General features: G+C 42.5%; 1 protein-coding gene across 3 annotated transcripts in view; it reads right to left on the bottom strand.

Moving 5' to 3' along the window:
- asic2 (acid-sensing (proton-gated) ion channel 2) overlaps window positions 1–20,404 on the bottom strand; it is a 365,606-nt gene that overhangs the window by 100,879 nt on the left and 244,323 nt on the right. The window contains exon 1 of one of the 3 annotated variants that reach the window (XM_084371735.1): window positions 10,830–13,141. The exons of the other annotated variants lie outside the window; for them this stretch is intronic. Coding sequence (XP_084227861.1) covers window positions 10,830–11,522 — 693 coding nt within the window. The 5' untranslated portion in view covers window positions 11,523–13,141. Of the gene's footprint in view, window positions 1–10,829; window positions 13,142–20,404 lie in introns of those variants that run through there. 3 annotated transcript variants of the gene reach the window in all.

The following is a 20,404-nucleotide window of genomic DNA, read 5'->3' as shown; positions in this document are numbered from 1 at the left end:
TTGGCTCCTTATTAAGGCTTTTGCCGGTATTGTATAGATTGTATAAACTCCTCATTTCAACTCCAGGAATCAAGTAGGGAGTAGAAGTATAGGGGGAGTAAACGTGTAGTAAATCCTAAATATGCTCAAAGTTGAATGACCTTACTAATGGGATAAAGGATAAGCGACAAGCCCAAAACCAACCAAACCAATTATTTGTATCGCCTTTGCTTCCAAAGCCTGATTTGGCTTATTCCTCTCTTGACATGGACTCCCGCTGTTGTCCAAAAACACATACACTGTACTTTATTTTGAGGCAATCCCACATACACTGTCCTGATGCCAGAAATATTCACTGGAGCACCAAATGTGTGTTAATCTGCTACTGAAAATAGTCCACAAGAAGAGCGCTATTTTTTGCAGCTAGTTTGCTAAAAGCTACAGTGTTCAGCTGTTTTAGGAACAGATGGACACAGAGAGCCACAGAGAGAGAGAGAGAGAGTATAGTTATATAGTTATTTTCTCATCTCAACTACAAGACACAATTCAATAATCGCTTAACCTTATTCCGTGCAATAATCTTGGCAGGACTGGGTTCCGATGCACCTTTTAGTACCGACGATAGGATACAATTGCGGATTTGTCAGATCGTTTGAATGCCTGTCGCTCCCATTTGAGCATCGTAGCCAAAAGAAGATAAGAGCAACAAAAGGACAAGTTGGATTTATGGTGCAAAAACTGCAGTTGCCATTGACTGAGATAAAGACGGTGCTCATTTCCTGGCTTCCTTTGCTCATGCTCGAAAACAATTTTCATTCTAATTTTCATTTTGTCTGTATCTTAATATTTGGCATTGTTTTATCTCTCTTTGCTGTTCTGCATATCCAGATACTGACTGCAGCATCAATATCCACAGACTGACTAAGCCAAGATAATACCAGCACATACAGTAATATCCTTCAGACAGACAGAAGGAGAACAAACAATAAAAAATCAAATATATACGTAGTGTATATTGTCTTGCAAAGTTGGACAAGGGGTACCATAATTAAGTCTGTTTTCATCTCGGAGAACTCGAATGAATGTCCCTTCTGCCTCCCACTGTAGAGATAAACAATGGAAATTATTCACACGTTTATGTATTTATATATACAACAGCATACGGGCAGGGAGGTAAAGCTGAATTAAAGTGTGCTGTCAAGTAGACAGGATGAATTGCCGCGAATTGCTTCTTGTGTTTCCATTATTCATAAAGGTATTCACGTCTGAAGGAGAGGCACAAACATTGCAGAGGAATTCAGTGTGTTACATTATTGACGGAGCCTCACGATCTCAGAGCGGTTTCTGTCTTTGATACTGTTGAGGTTAAATCTGGCAAAGCCACTGTCGATGCCCACATCCTTTTTCCAGGTTGTTTACCTGTTTTTCCCCTCCCGTCTTACAAAACCACCTCCAACTTCTTCTCCGCCCAGCCTTACCCCAAGAAGAAGATGGACTCCTCTCAGCTCACAGCGAGCAATGAAATATTTAAGGTCTGCAGAAATCTCCAGATGATAAAGCGGAAAAAAGGGAAACGCATTCTGACTCATTTAAGTGGCTCTAATCTTTTGGTGTGTAAGATGATTAACTACACACTTAGAGCTATCTTTACTTGGTAACACACACTGTGTTGTGTTTCATTTCTGCAGCTTCTGCAGCTGATGGATCTAAATGGCGAGGTGAGAATCCAATACTGAGCTACTGACATGTAGCAAAGCTATAAAATATGGATTAAGTCAGACATCAACTGCATCCAGTTCAACACAACTGACTTACCAGGATGTCAGGAAGGGTCAGCTGGGATACCCCAGGGGTCTTTGAGTCAGAAGATCTATGAGGGAAATGTATGTGCAGTGTATAAAGTGTGCGGTACGATGGTATGTGCTCGCTAAAGCAGTATCAGCAGAAAGCGGTTTCCTTAAAGATGCACAACCTTAAAACAGACTCTCGGGAGAACGTGCTTGCATCGCTCTGTTGATTCCTGCTTCAAAGTCTTGTGAGATTCAAGGCGAGAACAAACATCTGTCTGCCATTGGAAGTCAGCTCACGTTTGCCTCTGCTGCGGACCTTCACTTTAAACCAAAATTTAAACAGGTTTGTTCAGAGGAGTGTGACCTGCAGCAACAGTTGCAGGCAGGTGCACACGTCCTTAAAAGGAGGTTGGGAATAGACGCTTGCTGAAAGGCACAGAGGCAGCAGTAATTGAAGAGGGGGAGTGGGTAATGGCTGTAATCTTGTTTCTCTCACCTTGAGACTTCTTCTGGATTTGGAGTTGGAAAAGAAAACTAGTGGTGCGTAAAAGAAGCGCTATCTGTTTTTGACAGATAGCACCAGAAACTTTCTGCCAGCAGGCACATTTCCCGGCAGAAGTAGTCGAAGCATCGCATGCAAAATCTGATATGAGCAAGAACAATATGATGAAATGGCTGTTTCACTTTGCTGCACATAGCTAAGGTGGCTGACACCAGCACCTTTATGATCCACACGTCTTTGATCAAGTCAGATGCTTGTAATGCATATGAGGGAACCAAGCGTGATAAGGAGGGTTAATATCTATAACATGACAAAATCTGCAAGGTTTGCCTTCCGATGTCGAGCTGCAGGTTGACCTGAGCATCCTCAGAGCTCGTCTACTCTCTGAAGACTTTAGCCCACGCACAACCACACGATATAATGCCTGATATATAGAAGTAAGCAGCGCTGGGAAGGTCAAAAGCACACAGTCATCTGACTTGTGAGCTGTAATAACCGCAGGGGACTGCAACACCCTGACAGATTTCACATTCACAGTGAGAGGAAAAGTCTAGAAAGTGTGTGGGATGTAATGAATTAGAAGGATGTTCTTGGCTCGTCTCCAACATGCTCAACATGTAACTTTCACCAAATGAAACCCTGTGTACGTGGCCTCTCAGTGCTGTTGCAATTAACCTTTTATACAAGACTGTAGATTCTATGTACTGAAAAATAAAATAAAAAGAAGTGTGAAGTATGAGTAAGAGATCATGTGCTGCAGAAGTCAGCTGCACCATTTTCTTCACACTGACTGCATCTTATGTGAGTGTTTGTGTGCTCATGGCTGCGGGATGATTGCTGCCCTGTCACATGATAAGGGACACCTATGAGGAGAGCCAGACAGAGCCAGTATCACACGCTGGGAAGCCCATATTAGTGTCTGCTGGTGACTGCTCCGCCAAACAAGTCCCGTGGACACAGCCAGCCCTGTTCCCCGTCTCTGTGCCTTTCAAGCACTAACAGGTTGTTTGTGTGAAGAAAGATGGCATGTAATAACTACACTGAAAAATACTTTTCAAGATAAAAAATATGAGTGAGCTCCTGCCTTAAAATGTTAGTCCTGTTTTTAGGATTTAAGAAAAATCTGACTAACAGCGAGCTAAGATGAGATATGCCAGTGTAGTTAGGTTTGATTTACATTTTCTTTTTTTCAATTTTTTGCACATGTAGTCTGATCTTGTATGCAGAGAGTAAAGCATGGTTGCTGAAAGGAACATCTACTCTGTCTTCATCATGGTTTGCTTTCATTTTGATCAGGGAGAGGGCAAAAAAAGGATCTTTTGTTGTGTTCATGTCATATCAGAGTTATCATCACGTTAACCCCCAAGTCATAATTACAACTGGGAGAATAAACCTAACTTTAATGGACATGGTTTTAGACTTGGGGGGTGTTCAGTTGGTTTCAAACATAATGCTAGACTCATTCCCATATCTAAAATCCATCCCATGAGCTGTGAACACGCCATGAACCCAAACACAATGCATGATATGATAGAATAGGGGTGTTGCTAATAGATGGACATAATACATTACCATAGCAACCAGATTGCTGTTTTATCAAGATCAATTCATCATTAGCATTAATAGCCCTGCCCTAATTCTTAAAGGTCCATGACATAACATTTAATGGCATCTAGCATTGAGGTTGCAGATTGCAACCATCAACATACCAATCGCCTCTAACCACCTACAGTGGCAGCTAAAAACTCATCAGACCTTCTCCAGAGACAGTGTTTGGTTCGTCTGTTCAGGGCTACTGTAGAAACATGGCAGTGAAAAGTGACGGACCCTGCCATAGAAGAGGACCCGCTCCCTCTGCAGGAATAAAATGCTCATTCTAAGGTAAGGACAACTCAGTGATTCTTATTTTCAAGTGATTGTACAGCAATGAAAACATTGCGTAATTATGAAAATTATATTCCATTTTTGCCGATACAGCCTCCTAAATCCCCTAAATCCTACACACTGCACCTTTAAAAGAGCTACATTACTCTTATAAGCCATGCCTCGCACTTTGGGAGACACTGCCAGTGCTTTTACGACTTTCAAAACTCTCTTCTCGGTGCGCCAAGCCTGAAGGACGACGTATTACTCAGATTCCACTAAAGTCATACATAATCGTTCCATTTTAGCGACAGCTTAAATTTGTTGAGTTTGAGCACAAAATCATTTAGTTATTTTTATATAAAGAAATATGAGGCAAACACTCTGATCAACATTGTCAAGGAATGATTAAGAAAAATATGCAATATAAAAATGCCAAAACGCACTGAAGTGGTGCTTTCATTTCATGAGCTGAGTTGGATATTTAATCAATCATCATCTCAAGTTCAAACTCATCAATGCGATAATTTGACGTTCTAACTTCTCCTGAGTTGAAGCTGAAAATCTAATTTACTGTAATTCCACTGATCTAACAAGTTGAAGTCACTGAGAAGTTTTGCAGTGTGGGTGGTGAGAAGTTTAGTTTGGAATACTCTGCACAGTTTAACACAGGTACACCTTTGTAAAGTAAAGCAGTCGATTACAGCAGCTCTACAATAAATCTTTTCTTGGTAAGGCTGATACATTTTAGTTTTAGTTGACTTTGTGTCAGGAAGTTGCTGATGCAACTCTTGGGTAACTTCTGAGAACGTTTTATTGTTGTAGTGTTTGCTGTACTGTATTATGTTAAAGGTTGCTACTCATACTGTGCCCATTACATTTACATACTTGCCCCCTCTCACCAACACGCACACAGAAGGCAGAAGAGGCAAATCTGTTGGTGGGTGTTTGTTGCCCAAAGGACCAAAGAGTGAATATAGATTGTTATCGTGGGCGCAGTTATATGCATATCTTTAGCACGGGATGTGTTTGTGTGCATGTCAGGGGGATGAGCCGTGAGGGAAAACTGTGAATGGTGATACATAAGGTCAAACAAGCCGTACATATACGTTTTTCAAATACAAAACACAAATGCTTTTCCTTTACAGTATGGCACCCATAGAGAGCATGTGGGAGCTTATCTGCTCTACCTTTTGCACGTCTGTCATAAGGTGCAGTGGAGATTGGATACAGCTACAGCTAATGGTATTCATGGGAGAGAACAGCATCCATTAGCTTTCTATTTCAAACACTAACCTTTTACAAGTCCTGTGGTTTATGCATTGACGTGACCTTATGAATACTAACTGCGTATAATCTTTTCATCTGCATTCAAGGCTTGCATTACACCGGGGCGTTCAGGTGACTGTTCAGCATGGCCTATGGCTCGCTGTCAAACAGCTACTGGATGCTGGCTGCATCAACGAACAACGAACTGCGCCGTGGCCATTCATATTAAGACACAGCGCTGTTATGGTTTGTAGTAGATGGACCTCATGAAACCACTCAAGCCATATGCTCTGTAGAGGGAAATTGGATTGGGGGGTTCCAGAGCGTGCTAAGCATGGGGCCACCTGTGTTAATGAGATTGCTGCAGTTGGAGCTGCTTCCGACTGATTCCCACTCTTGTTTATTTCAAGACAGATCAATAGCTTATGGCCTTACCAAATCCTACAGAAAAGGTCAATGACAAACGAGAGGAGAGGTGACCTGTATTATTACTTAGGTGTGCTTAAAACTGAATTAACAGCAGGGGATTGACCAGGATTTGCCAGAGGTGCTTCTGCAAATAAAGCCCTGTTAGTCTCCTTAATGCATTCATATCGTTTAAAATAGGGGGGGAGCAGCTAAGAATGAAAATAGAAGGTGGAGCTGAAAATAAGTCAATAAGATGTGTAGGTCTGCTGTCTGAACAATGCAAGGAAAAATCTATGATGCACATGCGCCTTCCTTTTTCAGCTCTGAAACATATTCCATAAACACATCCGACAGAGCAGATGGTTTTCAATCAATTAACCTTTATACAGTTGAGCTGTGAGGCCACCCTCTTATAAAGCAGGGATTCCATGAAACAGACCACCAATCCATGAGTAATGCGATGTGAGACAAGAGCAGCCAAAGCCAACATCCATTGTATGCTCATGTCAACACTCAGTATCAATAGAAGACAGAAACAGAATAGAATGCAAAAAACAAAAGGGCTTGTAATTCAAGGGAAAATATACAAATAAACAATGGAAATGAAGCCAAACTGTTATGTTGTTATGCTGTTGTTTTTCTTCATAGTCATACTTTGAAAATGAAAAGAAATGGACTTCACTCCAAAGGAAATGAAGCTGAGAGACTTTAGTCCTGGGACAAGATGCTCTCCTGTAAAGGTACCTTTTTTCCCCCCAATGACTGGTTGTTCATTTGTTCTGTCAGGGGGTGTAATATACCATGGATTTCAAAATAAAAATTAAACAAAAAAACAAAACAAAACAAAATGGTCGTAATGCCAAACATTTATACTTTGTTGCGGCCATAAAAGAAAAATAATGAGTTGAACGATGCTAAAGTGCTTCATACAGCTGTGCAAAACTGCAGAGTTGGGCCGTAATTCTCTGTGGGCTCATCACTCAAAGTGATCACTTCCACATTTGATCCATTAAGAATCTAATAAAATATTACAGCAGCTTTAATAAAGAAAGCCCAAACATTAATATCACTGAATATGACACACAGTATTGTCCCCCTATAATTCATAATTCAAAAATACATCCGAGCAAACACTTTAAGCAGCATTACTGTGGCTCTGCAGTTATTAGATGCCTCTAGGGATAGTCGATAGATTACAGTGGCCAAGCAAAGAGATTCACCTTATTTCTAACCCTGCCTAGAGTGTGATTAGGTGCTGCTCTCCACCTCCGAGTGCTGTTTAATTTGTCAGTGCAGGTGCAGTTATCTAGTCCTCGAAGGAGTTTGGGAAAGGTGGAGATGTATATCTGCTTCTCAGAGAGAGGCTTGGCTATTCGTGGTTTGATATGGTATCATTTTCGTTTTATCAGGGATTGTTTGAACGGTTGACTCCAGCTCTGTTATCCCCTGCTGTGAAGTTGTGACTAGCTGTGGGGCGGCTGAGAGTATATCAGTATTGGAGATGAGGGAGCAGAAAAGACCACCATAAACTACAGCGCGGAGCTAATAGATGTATTGATTTGTCCCGCCTTCCAATGGTTTCCATTCACTGGGATACAGTAGATTCAGCACATGAAATCCTGCTGCTGCAAGAGGCTGGCCAGAATTATGGGTCACATTTGTATTCCCAACCAGATTCTTTTTCGCTATACCATCTCTCATTCCCAACCTCTGGCTGTACCTTTCTCCTCCTTTCCCCTCAAGCCACCCGCTGCTCGGTAGTTCAAAGCATCCTCTGTACTCTGGAGCCTGTAATACCAAACCTCTATCAACACTGGATTTCTTCCCTTTTCTCAAAGACAATCATGAGTGCAGGTCTATGAAATTGTACACACACAAGACAAGGACTCCCTTTATCTAATCACAAGCTGATGCGTGCGTTCCCGATCCTGTGTTAATCTGGTTGTTGCATCCTGTTTGGTCTTGGAGTGACAGTACTCTAAATGCAGTGATAATGAACAGGCCTCAGGGAGTCTTTGCTGACTTGCAGCAGCAGGCTAATGAGATTAGCAAAACCACCGAGGGTCCGTTAACGGCATGAAGCCCCCCTATGAGGTAGATCAAGATGAGGAAGCAGGCAGGACTGGGGCATCTGCAGAGGGCTGACAATATCCAACACACAATGCAACAACCAAAATATCTATAACATACGGCTACGGAAACTCACTGGTCTCAGTAGGTTTGGGATCAACATTAAGTAGACCGTACAGTGTTATTGTGTTTGTAGTAGGGCTGCTGCAGCAAGACTGCCCTTCATGGACTCACCCCCTTTGGATTTACCGATATTTCAGAGTGATTGCACCGACTGGTTGTTTAGGGTTTGCACAGTAGCAGCTCTCAAAGGACAATTTTCCCTCCATCACCAACAGCTTGATCCATTCTTACCAGAAAATCCTCCAGCTTGGGCAAGCTGCTTCTGCACAATAGTAATAGCACTTGTGATAGTGAACCCACAACCTTGAATGCAATACCTTGACATAAAAACTGACTGCTGAGGACTGAGGTAGCAGAACAGTCACATCAACAAACCAAAGCAACCTTTCAAATGCTGCACTGAACATCAACATTTGATTTCGATTATGTCTCTCTAATGGATACAATTCTGAGGGCATAGTTCAGATTTATGCTTCATTTGCATGGCAGTGGGCTGACTCACCTCGACCTGTTTCTGACAGGGGTCAAAGAGACTGAATAAAATGGACATACTGTAAAGAGCAGCACCACCCACCAGAGGTGGAAGGACAAATTAAAATCATCCAGTTCGATCAAACATGTTGGCACAACAACTGCTGACCACGTGCTTGTAAAAAAAACAAATAAAAAACACAGCATGTGATTTAACGTATTGCATTTTAGTGAAGGGAACTAAGTGCTTTCTTTGCTTGGTTGAGTATCGTGGTTGTCAGCACTGTAATCATGGTGCCTTCAAATAGCAATAATGTCATTGCGTGCTCTCAACATCACAAGAGAACAACAGGGGAACGATTTTCTGTTTTGTGCAGTTCAATGCCACAAAGTGGGAATGGCCACAAGAATGGGCAAACAGGTATCAGACAACACAGGGAACAGCTGGCTCTGCTGTTTTCAGTGCCACAACCTCTGAACTTGACTATCTTTTCCATTATGAAGATGTGGAAACAATAATTGTGGGTCAGATATTTTATATTTACATCCGAATATGAAAACCCTGCTAGTCAGATACAGTATTATTAGATAATACATTTAGACAAATAAAATGTAGGTGATAGAATCACAGATATATTGACAGCACATCCAAACAAACGGTTTATTTGGTGTGTTACACTAGTAGTGTCTTAAGTAGCTTAAGTCTCCAGAAAAAGAGCCAAAGCCAACTTTTGCTGTGGGCAAACTGTGTAATTGCAACATCACATGATGCACTTGGGCCCAAAAAGACTTTCTTTCACAATGTAAGCTCATGTGACAAGCAGCTGTAAAACAGTGGATACATATTTTGGAGCGTCATAAACCCCTCGAAAATGAAGCTGGCTAGGTTGGCAGTGGTCTCTAATGCCCCACAACACGTAAGGTCTGAGTAATTTTATACCCGGGAAGTCAAGCTTTTTTGGGCTTCCTGTGCCACTGAGCAGCTTTAACAGGAATGAATGGGGCTCTGCCTCTGAAGCTGTATCCAGATTTTAATAGATCCATGTTAGACCCATGATGTAACCTTTAGCTGCTAACCTCAAGCAGAGAAGAGTAGCTGGCTACAGAGGTCTGATGAGCTTTTTTCTTTCTCACTAAAACTCAAGTGACATCACTTGAAGTGATGTATCAGTCAGACCGCACCGCTCCCTCTGGGACCACAGAAAGGCTTCTTATGACTTTTTTGCAGTAATAGTCTCCAACACCTTTAAACTGACTTGAAAATGTGTAAAATCCATGCAAAATGCAACTTTTTGGTTGGTGGATTGGGTCATCGCTAACCCAAAGCATCAGTTATCGACACTCTTTCTACTGTATGCATACACTGTTTTATTTTAATCTCTGGGATTTCATGCATAGGTAAGCAATTTGAAGTAATTTCAAGACTGCCACTGACAATGAAGACAACAGCTAACAATGCAAATATAGTAAATAGTAATTGCTGAAAAAGTAGGGTTTGATAAACATATATTATAATTTTACAGTGTGAAAAGAGGGGGCAACAAAATCCAAAGCAGCACACACAATAAAAAAGCAGCAACCTTTCCACACAGGTATTTATCTGCCATTTCTCATCCCCCCCTCAGCCAGTCACTCACACTGAGGCCACAGTGGCAGAGAGCAAAAAGAACACAAATGAAATCACCAAAAAAGAAAATCTTCAAAGACAGTTGGAGCGTCTGCATTTCCGCAGAGAAAACATCTGCCATGGTTCAGGCGATTCAGGGGAGCGCACAAGGAAGAGTGGGCACGCAAATCCCCAATCCTACAACCGCCCACACAGAAAAGAAGACAGATATGAGAATGATCAGACGCAGAGGCAGTAAACTCCTCTGGGGGGGGCTGCACAGTGCTGTAAACAGAACTTTTAGATATGGAGGGTATGTAGCTATGCCTGGCTACGTGCTCATATATAACCCATTTCATCCAAGATATTTAAAGACCATGGCTACCATTTTTTACTCTGCAAAAGCTTGATACAATTGTTGTCTTTGTTATATAAGCATTCATTTAACAAGAGCTGTGGTGGTGAATTAATAACTGCCCCATGTGATAACGTATCTGCTAATCTTGTTGTGTGACGACCAAGAAAGCTTTCAACGTTAGCTATAACAGGAACTTATGACAGCTTGTATACTATTTATAGACTTATAACTTCATGAAAGGATCAAGAAATGAGGCAGTTTTTATGTCAGCATGATGCAATGCGTTTGTAACGGACTCTAAAGACGACCTGTAAGAAGATGAAAGTACACGAGGAGATTGTTTTTCATGCAAAGAGGTCAAATAAACACAACAGAAGAAGTTGGACTTACAGAAGAGAAGTTGTGAGCGCCGCATTGCTCTCCTCTGTATTTGCATGAGAGGAGCATGTCATCCAGTTGGTGGCTCAGTCTATCCATAAACTCCAGGTTGGTTCCTTCAAAGTTTCTGGGTGGCAGAAAGAGCCTAAAGTCTGACAACTTCTTGAACCAGGCCTGACGGTCCTCCTGAAGCAAGTCCAGAATCATGGGCCTCACTGTCCGGTTAGCCAGCAGCAGGCCCAGCCAGTGGCCGGCGAAGTACAGGTCGCTCTTGGTGAGCTTGTAGAGGCGGATGGGGTTGTTGTTGCAGATAGTGACTGCGGGGAAGGCCAGTTCTTTAGCCCACTCTGTGTGGACCCGTGTGTATGTGGGGAAAGAAAGCCAGTGAAGTAGGCGGTTGGAGGACCAGGATAAAAGCAGCCCCAGGGAGGTGCAGAAGGCCAGTAGCCAGAAGGCCCTTCGGCCCACAGAGCCACCAGGGACACAAACATGCCTCAGGCCATGCAGGCGTGTCCTTGACAGCAGAGTGGAAGTTACCCGAGCCAGAGTTTGCTTTGGAGGACGTCGCTGACGACCTTTTATGATCATGGCCGGGGATCCCCGTCTGAGACAGCGCCCCTCCAGGGCCATAGCTGCCCACAGCGCTCCTACAGCCGCGGGAAAGGCTTCATTTCCCAGCCAGGCCTCAGGGGCTGGGGCCCACATGTAGCTCCAGGATAAATCCACTACTGTAATCCACACCTGGATATGTGTTTGGCCTCACGAATACTAATCACCCATGCGGTCTGAAATGTAAATATTCTCTATGCACACGCAGAAGTTCGCTTGAGGAAATCTTTGTGTTTTGAAGTCGTCTTCTCCTCTCTGATACACTGAGCAGCAGCTACTTGTTGGTCATCTCTCCTGGTCCCTCAATCTGAGCGTGCTCCAATCATCCAACTCAGCAGGGGAAGGGGAAAAAAAATCAGTTAGGCAAATGTGCTCCAAGCAAGGTGGCTTCTACATGAGTGATTCCAGCATCCACCGCAGTTAGTGTGACAGTGAACAAGAGAGGATGAGACAGAGAGAGCGAACGCAAGAGGAAGAGGGAGGGGAGGAGAGAGGGAGAGAGGAGGACGGAATACAAAATACCAAGGGCTAAGCAGGGAGGACAAAAAAACATATGAAAGAAGGGAAGGTAATTAAAATAATGAGTCGACAGCCGAGGGAATTGGTTGGTGTGGTGCAGTCTGTTAGAGTAGAGCTTGCCTTGTTCCAGCGCTGTGGTTCCTCTTTTTCTGAGTTACGTATATGTGTTTTTTGGCTCCACTGCCTTTGCAGAGGCATTCGGCAGCCAGGGGCAGCAATCAGTTCCTTGTCAGTATTAAGTACAAGCTTTAATTTAATTTGCAAAGTCTCCTGTGCTCGTTTGTTTTCTGTCCCACTTTGCGGTCTCACTTTTGACGCCTCGACTTCCTCATGATGTCACTGGTGTGCTCCTCGTCTCTCCCAGCACTTGGCTTTAACCAGTGTTACTAGTTCCTGCGGGTAACCACGGGGTAGCTTCGTCTTGTAACGGACCTGCTTCACAGCCCCACAGCCACAGTGAGAAACATGCCATAACACACTTTCACATGGAGAAGGAGGCACTCATGCGCACACATGGACATACACTCACGGCAGTTTCCTGCAGGAAACCAGACCAGAGATAATCTGTTCTGTCACACTCTGATCTCAACATCTCTCGCTCTTTTCTCCTCTTTCTCCCGTTATTCTCTCTTCTTCTTCTTCCTCCCTGGTTTTTTCTCCTCCACTCAAAGACGGCATCTCTTATCTCAATATTCCTCTCATGTCTCCGCTCCTCCTTCTAAAAATACTCCCCCCAAATCAAATCCATCAACTTGCCCTCACGCTCCTCCTCCTCTTCGCTCTCGTGTCAGTCAAGCCCTGTAAGCTCGACCTCCTGTCAGGCTCCGTCTCGTCCTCCTCCTGCTCTTCTTCTTTTCCACTTTGTGCACGCACTCCCGCACTTCTCTCCCCCGTCAGGGAAGGCTTCTCTGTGCGCTTTCCTCCCTCTGTGTCCTTGTCAGCTCCATCCAGCTTGCTCCCTCTCGCTTCTCCAAATGACTTCTCTCCCCTCTCCCTCTCTCTCGCCGTTTGTTCCCCCCTCCCTCTCTCTCGGTCTCGTTTTGCTCCTCTGTTTTGCTCCGGTTTACAGGCAGCTTGTCCTCCCGTTGCACCTCTTCTCCTCCTCCTGCGCCACAGCTCTGTCCATGCAGCCGGTGAGCCCGTCACTGATGAGAGCGCCTGTCTCTCTCTGTGCTAACTCGTGCTGTCCTTCGCCCCCCTCTGTTTGTCTGCTGCTGCTGCCGAGCTGCACGGCTACAGTGCAATTAGAGACTGCTGTTTGCATGAATGTGGGGGTTTGCGTGTAGCAGTGGGGGAACAGCTAGACATGGCAGCAATACAGCCCTTTTTTTCTGGCTTTAATCTGCTTTTTTCCACTTCTGGAGCTTTTATAGTAGTTTGTTGACAAATTGTATGTAAACTAAATTGTGTGGGTTGGGGTGATTATACATTGACTATACATATTTTTAATGAAAATTTGTATTTTACAGGAGTTTTAAGTAAGTTGGGCTTGGAACTATGATAGAATGTAAGACTTAAAGTATTAATTTTAGACATTTCATTTTAGTTTTAGTCAATAAACACTTAAGTCATTTCAGTTTTTGATAAACTCTTAATTTTCTAACAGTACCAATTTTCTTTTAAGTATTTTGGGACTTGTTGCCATCTTTGATGTATACAGTTACCATGGTAACAAGGTTTTATCCTCATATATCGCAAGGTTACTTTTACTTTGTTGGCAAAAAGTTTTGTTCTGTTCAGTAGCAGTCAGGACCGCCCTCTTTCTGGAGTTCTCTGTCCTGACAGGACAAAGTGGGCAGTGATGCCAGAAAATGTATTTTGTCTTTTACTGCATGATCAAACATGGCTTACTTACCAAACACCCAATAACAGTGATTATTGTTGGAATTCAGAGCTATTTAACACAAAAATAACTTACAGTAGCTTTAAGAGAACAACCGAATTTTATATTTCTTTTATATATCTTGTATTTGAGCAGCATCTTAATCATGCAACGTGTCCTAAGAGGCTCCCTATAAACACACACGACATCAACGCTGTATACTCAGTCCAAGGACGATATCCTTTTACTTAACTTGTCATTCAAACCCAGTTTTTGTACCATTTTTCAAGATGTGACTGGTAAAGCTTTGGTTCATGCTTTGTCAAGATAAATGGGCTTCTTCAATACGAGTACACAGAAAGATTCTGAACCAACTCTGCTCTTGTTCACTCAATGCTATAATGCATGTTCTCTCATTGTGATGAAGAAGGGCACTTTCTGTTTCATTTTGAGCATTTTTAAACTGAGCTCGCCTAAGGTGCCGTAAGAAAATAGCAATTCAAACCTGTGTTATCGCTGCTTCTTTATATTTTGTCACAGCCAGTTCTGAATCATTATCACAACATCAGGTCAGTTTTGCAGTTCTATGGCGTGAATCACCAAGGTTAACAAAATTATACTAAAAAGAGTTTTGTAACAAGATTCTGCAACGTCATTAAATAGAGTAGCTTGACATTATTTTGATTTGAACGCGCTCTTTTCTTTTCATTATTTGACTGGATGTTTGGCAGCACCTCTGGGCAACTGTCTGTGACCTCATCTTTGAATATGTGACGAAAAGACATTTTTATCTCGGGAGCGATAAAGCCCACACATGAGCCTAAAGAAACCTTTCACACTGACAAAAACAATTAATGCAGAGACCCAAAACTGCATGCGCACACCCTCGTGCAAATTACACGCACGCATAATGAAAAACATTGTTCCCAAACAGCAGAACCAGGACTGTGAAAATGTTGAAAGAGTAAAATACATCCATGTATAATGCATAACCGCTCTAAATACAAAGAACAGGAACACAGAAATGTCAAATGCATGCACATACACTTATTCCCTCTAACACCTACTGTATGCCACAATGGGACACACACACACACACACACACACACACACACACACACACACACACACACACACACACACACACACACACACACACACACACACACACACACACACACACACACACACACACACACACGCGCAGCCTACAGCTAGAGTCAGAGGCAGCCTTCCAAAGCCTGGATCCACGGGCTGAATAATTAGCTTGGAGCCATAAAGAGGGTTTCTCAGTCCAGCTATGCAGTCGGTGTAAAGAACAGCTCAAAGGCTCAACATATCCAATTTGCAATTCTAAAACATAAGGGAAATCACTGATTAATTAGGGCTATAGCCAACCCAAGCGTCAGATACAATTACACAGCATTCTGTGGCGGCGATGCTATGCCTTGCATTTCCTATAAAATATTCCCGTACGCTTTCATCAACAACATTGTCTCAGATCAAAGGACACATAGCGGTAAACTGGCCGTGAGAGAGCAGCCTGTAAATATAAACCACAATTAAACATTCATAGGTTCATGTTAATGAGGCCTGGAATGTTTGGATGATAGCACAACAGTGGCTCGGCAAAAACTGGAGTCAAGCGCGAGGAGGGCGAGAGATGATTGATAGGGGAACAAACTTTGTGTTGGCCTTGTCAGTGAAAGCACAGGTGAGGCCGTGACACTGGCAACTACATGAAAGATGAGAGTGGTGAATAAAAACAGTGTCCGCCATCTTGTGGCAGACCGCGATTCATCAAAACCCCTTCTTGATTTAAAATGACAGTGATGTCAGGCAAAGCAATCAATGGCTTTTCTCTGCTTTATGAGTTTTTTCATTCTGACTGCAGTAACATTTGTCAACTGGGTGGAATAAAAAAAGAGTTTACACTTGGGGCTGGCTTCACCTTCTGCCTTCTCCCCATACTCATCGGTTTTTAAATGAACAGAAAGGATAAATCCCTGGGTAGCCACTGATTAAGTCAAATGATTGATGGTCTCGTGGTAGCGGCTCATTTAATCGTCATTTCATCTAATAGTTGTTGTCAGGGTTCATAGAATGATCTAGAAATGGCTTCCTTTGTGATGAGGTGCTGGACGGTTTGCTGGGGCCTGTCCATCATCTCCGAATTGCTGTCACTGATGATGTTGCACTGCGGAGCTCAACGCCGGATCTGCTGCAATCATTAGTGCCTTTTCTATGGGTGGATTAACAAAGCGCATATATATATACACTCAGCAGACACAGGATGCTGCAGCGCTGATCAGTATTGTTTTAGTCCGTACTAAAGATTCAACCTTCAACCAACTGCTGGCTTATGCTGGCATTAAAAATCTTTGCCTGCAGAAGAAATGTGTTAAGCATGAGGGGAGACTATGGTAAGATATTCAGAAAGCCTCTTTCAGACATGCACTTTAACTTTAATCTCATGTTTGAAAAGGCGGTCACTTTCATGTAACAAGTCACGACAGCCATCACACCAGGTCATACCCCGTACCTTCCATATCAAATCAGTAAAAGTCTGATTGAATGCTGTCACATTAATGTCAAAGCCTGCAGCAGCAAAAGGTCAAACATTCACATGCAGAGAGAGAGCGAGAGAGAGATTGAATGCACATCTTGTACCACCAAAGACAATTATAATATATGTACTATTTCAATCCTTATGCACAGAATCACCTCAGGAACAGGAAAGATCCAATTTCAAGGCGCTAAAAGGATCGATTTTCTTATTTTAGATCATCCAAAAATCTTTCCAAAAGAGATTTAAAAACCATCTTACAACAATAATCTGAGCAACAGGTTCTCCTTGAGTTCGTTAGTGTCAGCAGCCTGGATGAATATATTAATGTCAGGCAAACCCTTTACATACAGCATGTGGTCACCTTTAATCGAGACTCCCAACTTAACTTCCTGTCAGTCAAAGCGTGTGCTCCAGATATTTTTACACATACTGCAGAAATCAGTTAACCTTCAGTGATGAAACAGATGTGAAAATTTGTCAGAAGTTTCACCGTAAGAAGCAGAGGTTAGCTTCACTCACGCTTCACTACTGCAACAAAGTAGTTTCATAATCATTGATGCAGCCTGTGCAATACTCTTCTTCCTCACTATCATAACTTTTTAAACTCCCTCTCTGCTTCCTCTTGAACACCAGGTGCCAGATATTGGGTGAGCATGCAGCTCTTTCAGTAAAATGTCGAATCATATCTGAGTGAGGCCAAAAGGGATATTAATGCAGAAATCACTTTCATCTGAGTGACTGGATTACATCAGAGATAGCAAAACGGCCTTGTTGTACATTTTTCGCAAGCTAGCAAGCAAAAATAGGCACAGAGAACCTTTTTTTGTGTTGAGTTTTGCCTCTGACTGAAGTCAGCACTCACTAGAGACGTCTTTATCCTCTCATGTCTTTTCTTTGCCTCATCTCCTCACCGTATGTTCAATAAGTAAAGTACATTTCCTCCAAGTGGCCACTTGGGTGCAGCAGAACAAGCTGAGTACACAACACTGACATACTAACAGTCTGTACAGTTGCAATGTCTGGCTCTTTAGCTTGCCTAACTAGTTGCTAACTTTGTCTGTCTGTAGTGTAATGTATAGTGGATTTCTAAACCTTGCTCACTGATAACAGCAGTATTTTAGGGCTAAAACAAGTTTGAAGACTGAGCCAAAGAGTACATTTGCCAGCCAGAAAACAAAAACAAAACAGCTGAAAGAGGCTAAAACACTAAATCAAAATGAACCTCAGAGTTGGGTGAGAGTTACATGTGTGCGAGTGGCACCTTTAACATAGCACACAGTCATGATGCAATTTTATATTAGTGTATGTGTCTTCACTTCAGTTTAATAACAAAAAAAGAAAGAGAACAAAAGATAACAAGTTAGGGAATCCATCCAGAGAAAATGTAGCATTTTAAGTCGTTATCCGTTTTGTAGAGATTGAAAGGAAAAAATATTTTGCCTTTGGTATCTTTTGATACAAAGCACATTTAGAGTTGTTTTCATAAACATGAGTTATCAGTGTTCTGTCAGGGAGGTCACATTCCTCTCACCCCTCTCAGTGTTTGCAAAAAACAATTTAAAGTATGCCAGTGAAGCCTTAAACAAGAGGAAACTTGACAAATTCACAGAGAAGATGAAATGATACAAAAGCTGCCCTTTGCACTTGCCTGTTTACTCATTTCGTTTGCAAAGTCTTTAAAAAAATCCACACACAGAACTGGGAAGAATCACAGCTGAGTTCAGTCTACCTGTCGACGGCAGCGCTGTCAATTGTGTCAGGGCAGGAGGTGACATGACTCAAAGGAAATGACAAAAAAAAGCCTCTGCGGCTAAAAGTTAACATTTAACCACGATGGAGTCTGCAGTGAGCTGTAATTCAGCTTCAGGCAGGAAGGAAACAATCCCTGACGAGGGTAAGAAGAATCCACAGGGGGACTGGTGTATGAAGTAGGGAAGAGAGATTTCATTTTCATGACTTATATCTAACAGAGATTTCTGGCTGCAGTGTAATTGACCTCAACAGCTCCAGTTGCAGGGTAGGGGTCAAATTTAGATTACGTAACATTAGACTACATAAATCTCTAATGATGTCTTCAGGGATTTGGGGTTTAGAAAAAGGATATAACCAAGAACTTGAACATGCAAAACACATAACTGTAATGCATTTCAAAAATACTAATGAAAACGAATGAAACATAATGAGAATTTTTTCCTTACAAGCCCAAAATGAGTGTCTTTTTCCTCAACAATTCGATTGAAATAACTTGGGATTAGCAGCTCATCCTAACTAATGAATAGCAGATGCATTTAATTTTTAGTTTAATCAATCGAGAAACAACTCCAGTCCGGCTGGCTCGAGGGTGCCTGGAGGCCACACAGAGCTGCAGCTGCTGATGCTGCAATGTTACCCCAACAAATCTGGTATTGGCATGTTTTTAATTAATATGTGATTAACACCCATGGTCAGAAGACATAACTGTGCAGCTCAATCGAAGTTAGCTCAATTATGCTGAAAAATTTTGGTCTGCTTGACACGTTGCACTTCAGCTGCTGAGCCCGTCATTTCTTTTGGTTTCAATTAACTCTCCTCGTAACATTCACAACCCCCGATTTCAAAACATTTGGGACGCAGAGTAAAACATAAAGAAAACAAAATGTGATAATTTGCTAATTCTTTCTGACAGATACTCAATTGAAAACAGTACAAAGTCAATATATTTAATGTTCTGCCGCGTGAACTTTATTGATTTTTGTAAATATATGCTTATTCTCTATTTAATACTCGGCCAACCCACTGAAAATGTGCTTGACTTTGTGCCAAGTTTGTCCCCTCTCTCCTTATTGTTTGTGATATTCATGGACATGATCTCAAGGCGCAGCCAAGTGTGAAGCGGTCAGGGTGACAGTCAGCACCTACGAGTTCCCCGCCAGAAAATGGTGATGTGCCACCAAAGGGTTGGGGGTTAATTGCTGTTTCCCCAAGCAAGGGAGTTCAATTATCTCAGGGTCATGTTCACGAGTTAGGGGAAATAGGAGTGTGAGATGGACAGGCTGTTTGGTGTAGCCTGACCTGCATTACGCCTGACCAGGGTGTTGAAGAGGGAGCTTACGTTTTACCTGTCCATCTATGTTCCAACCCCTACCTTAGTCATGAGCTCTGGGTAGTGATCGAAAGACTGAGATCACAACCATAGGGTGGCTCGTCTCAGCCTTCAAGATAAGGTAAGAACTTCTGACATCCTAAGGGAGCTTGGAGTAGAGCCGCTGCTTGTCTGCGTCAAGAAGAAATGGGTCAGGCATCTGATTAGGATGCCTCCTGCGTTGCAGGTTTTCTGGGCACGTCCAATTGGTACGGGACCCTGGGGCAGACCCAGAACTTGCTGAAGGGATTACACATCTCATCTGGCCTGGGAATGCTTCCGGGTCCCGCAGGGGGAGCTGGAGGGGAGGGACACCTGGAATACCCTGCTTCCATGTCGCTTCTGCCACCGCGACTGGACCCCCGATACAGAGGAGGATGGTGGATGGATGAATTCGATGCCAGCAACACGTTTCAAACAAGGGAACACTTTTACACCGTAACTGTCTGCTTGCAAATGATTGCATTCTGTTTTAATTAAGTTTTTTTGGAATCTGGGTTGCAGCTTGAGGACATGATCTTCACCATACATACATCAGATGTTTTGTTTGTATTTTTTTAATTGTGTGTGGAACAATTTTGCATTTTCTAAAGTGGAATTTATCACAATAAAATCTTGTTTTTGTTATCCATGATTAAAATTGTACCTATTTAGCACTGGACTCCAATAGCGTTGTAAAGATAAAATGTTTTTTAAATAGCTGATGCAGCAGAACCAGAGATATTGTCATTTAGTATATTATTTATCTTATTCTATTGATACTGAAATTTCCAATTGAATACACATAGTTTCATGCTGCTTCACTTCTTTTCATCGAACCAACACCATCTTTTTGATTTAAAGACAATTGGGAGCAGCTGCTTCAGAGCAGGCCGCACACCTGGCTCACATTTAGACAGAGCAGGAGGCCTTTTATAGTTTAAAGAGCAACAAATCACAACAAAAAG

The sequence above is a fragment of the Pagrus pagrus genome, assembly GCF_965226575.1.
Source record: "Pagrus pagrus genome assembly, chromosome: 13".
NCBI classification, from domain to species: Eukaryota; Metazoa; Chordata; class Actinopteri; order Spariformes; family Sparidae; genus Pagrus; species Pagrus pagrus.
The sequence above is the reverse complement of the archived record's forward strand: the minus strand, read 5'-3'. Positions and strand labels throughout refer to the sequence as shown.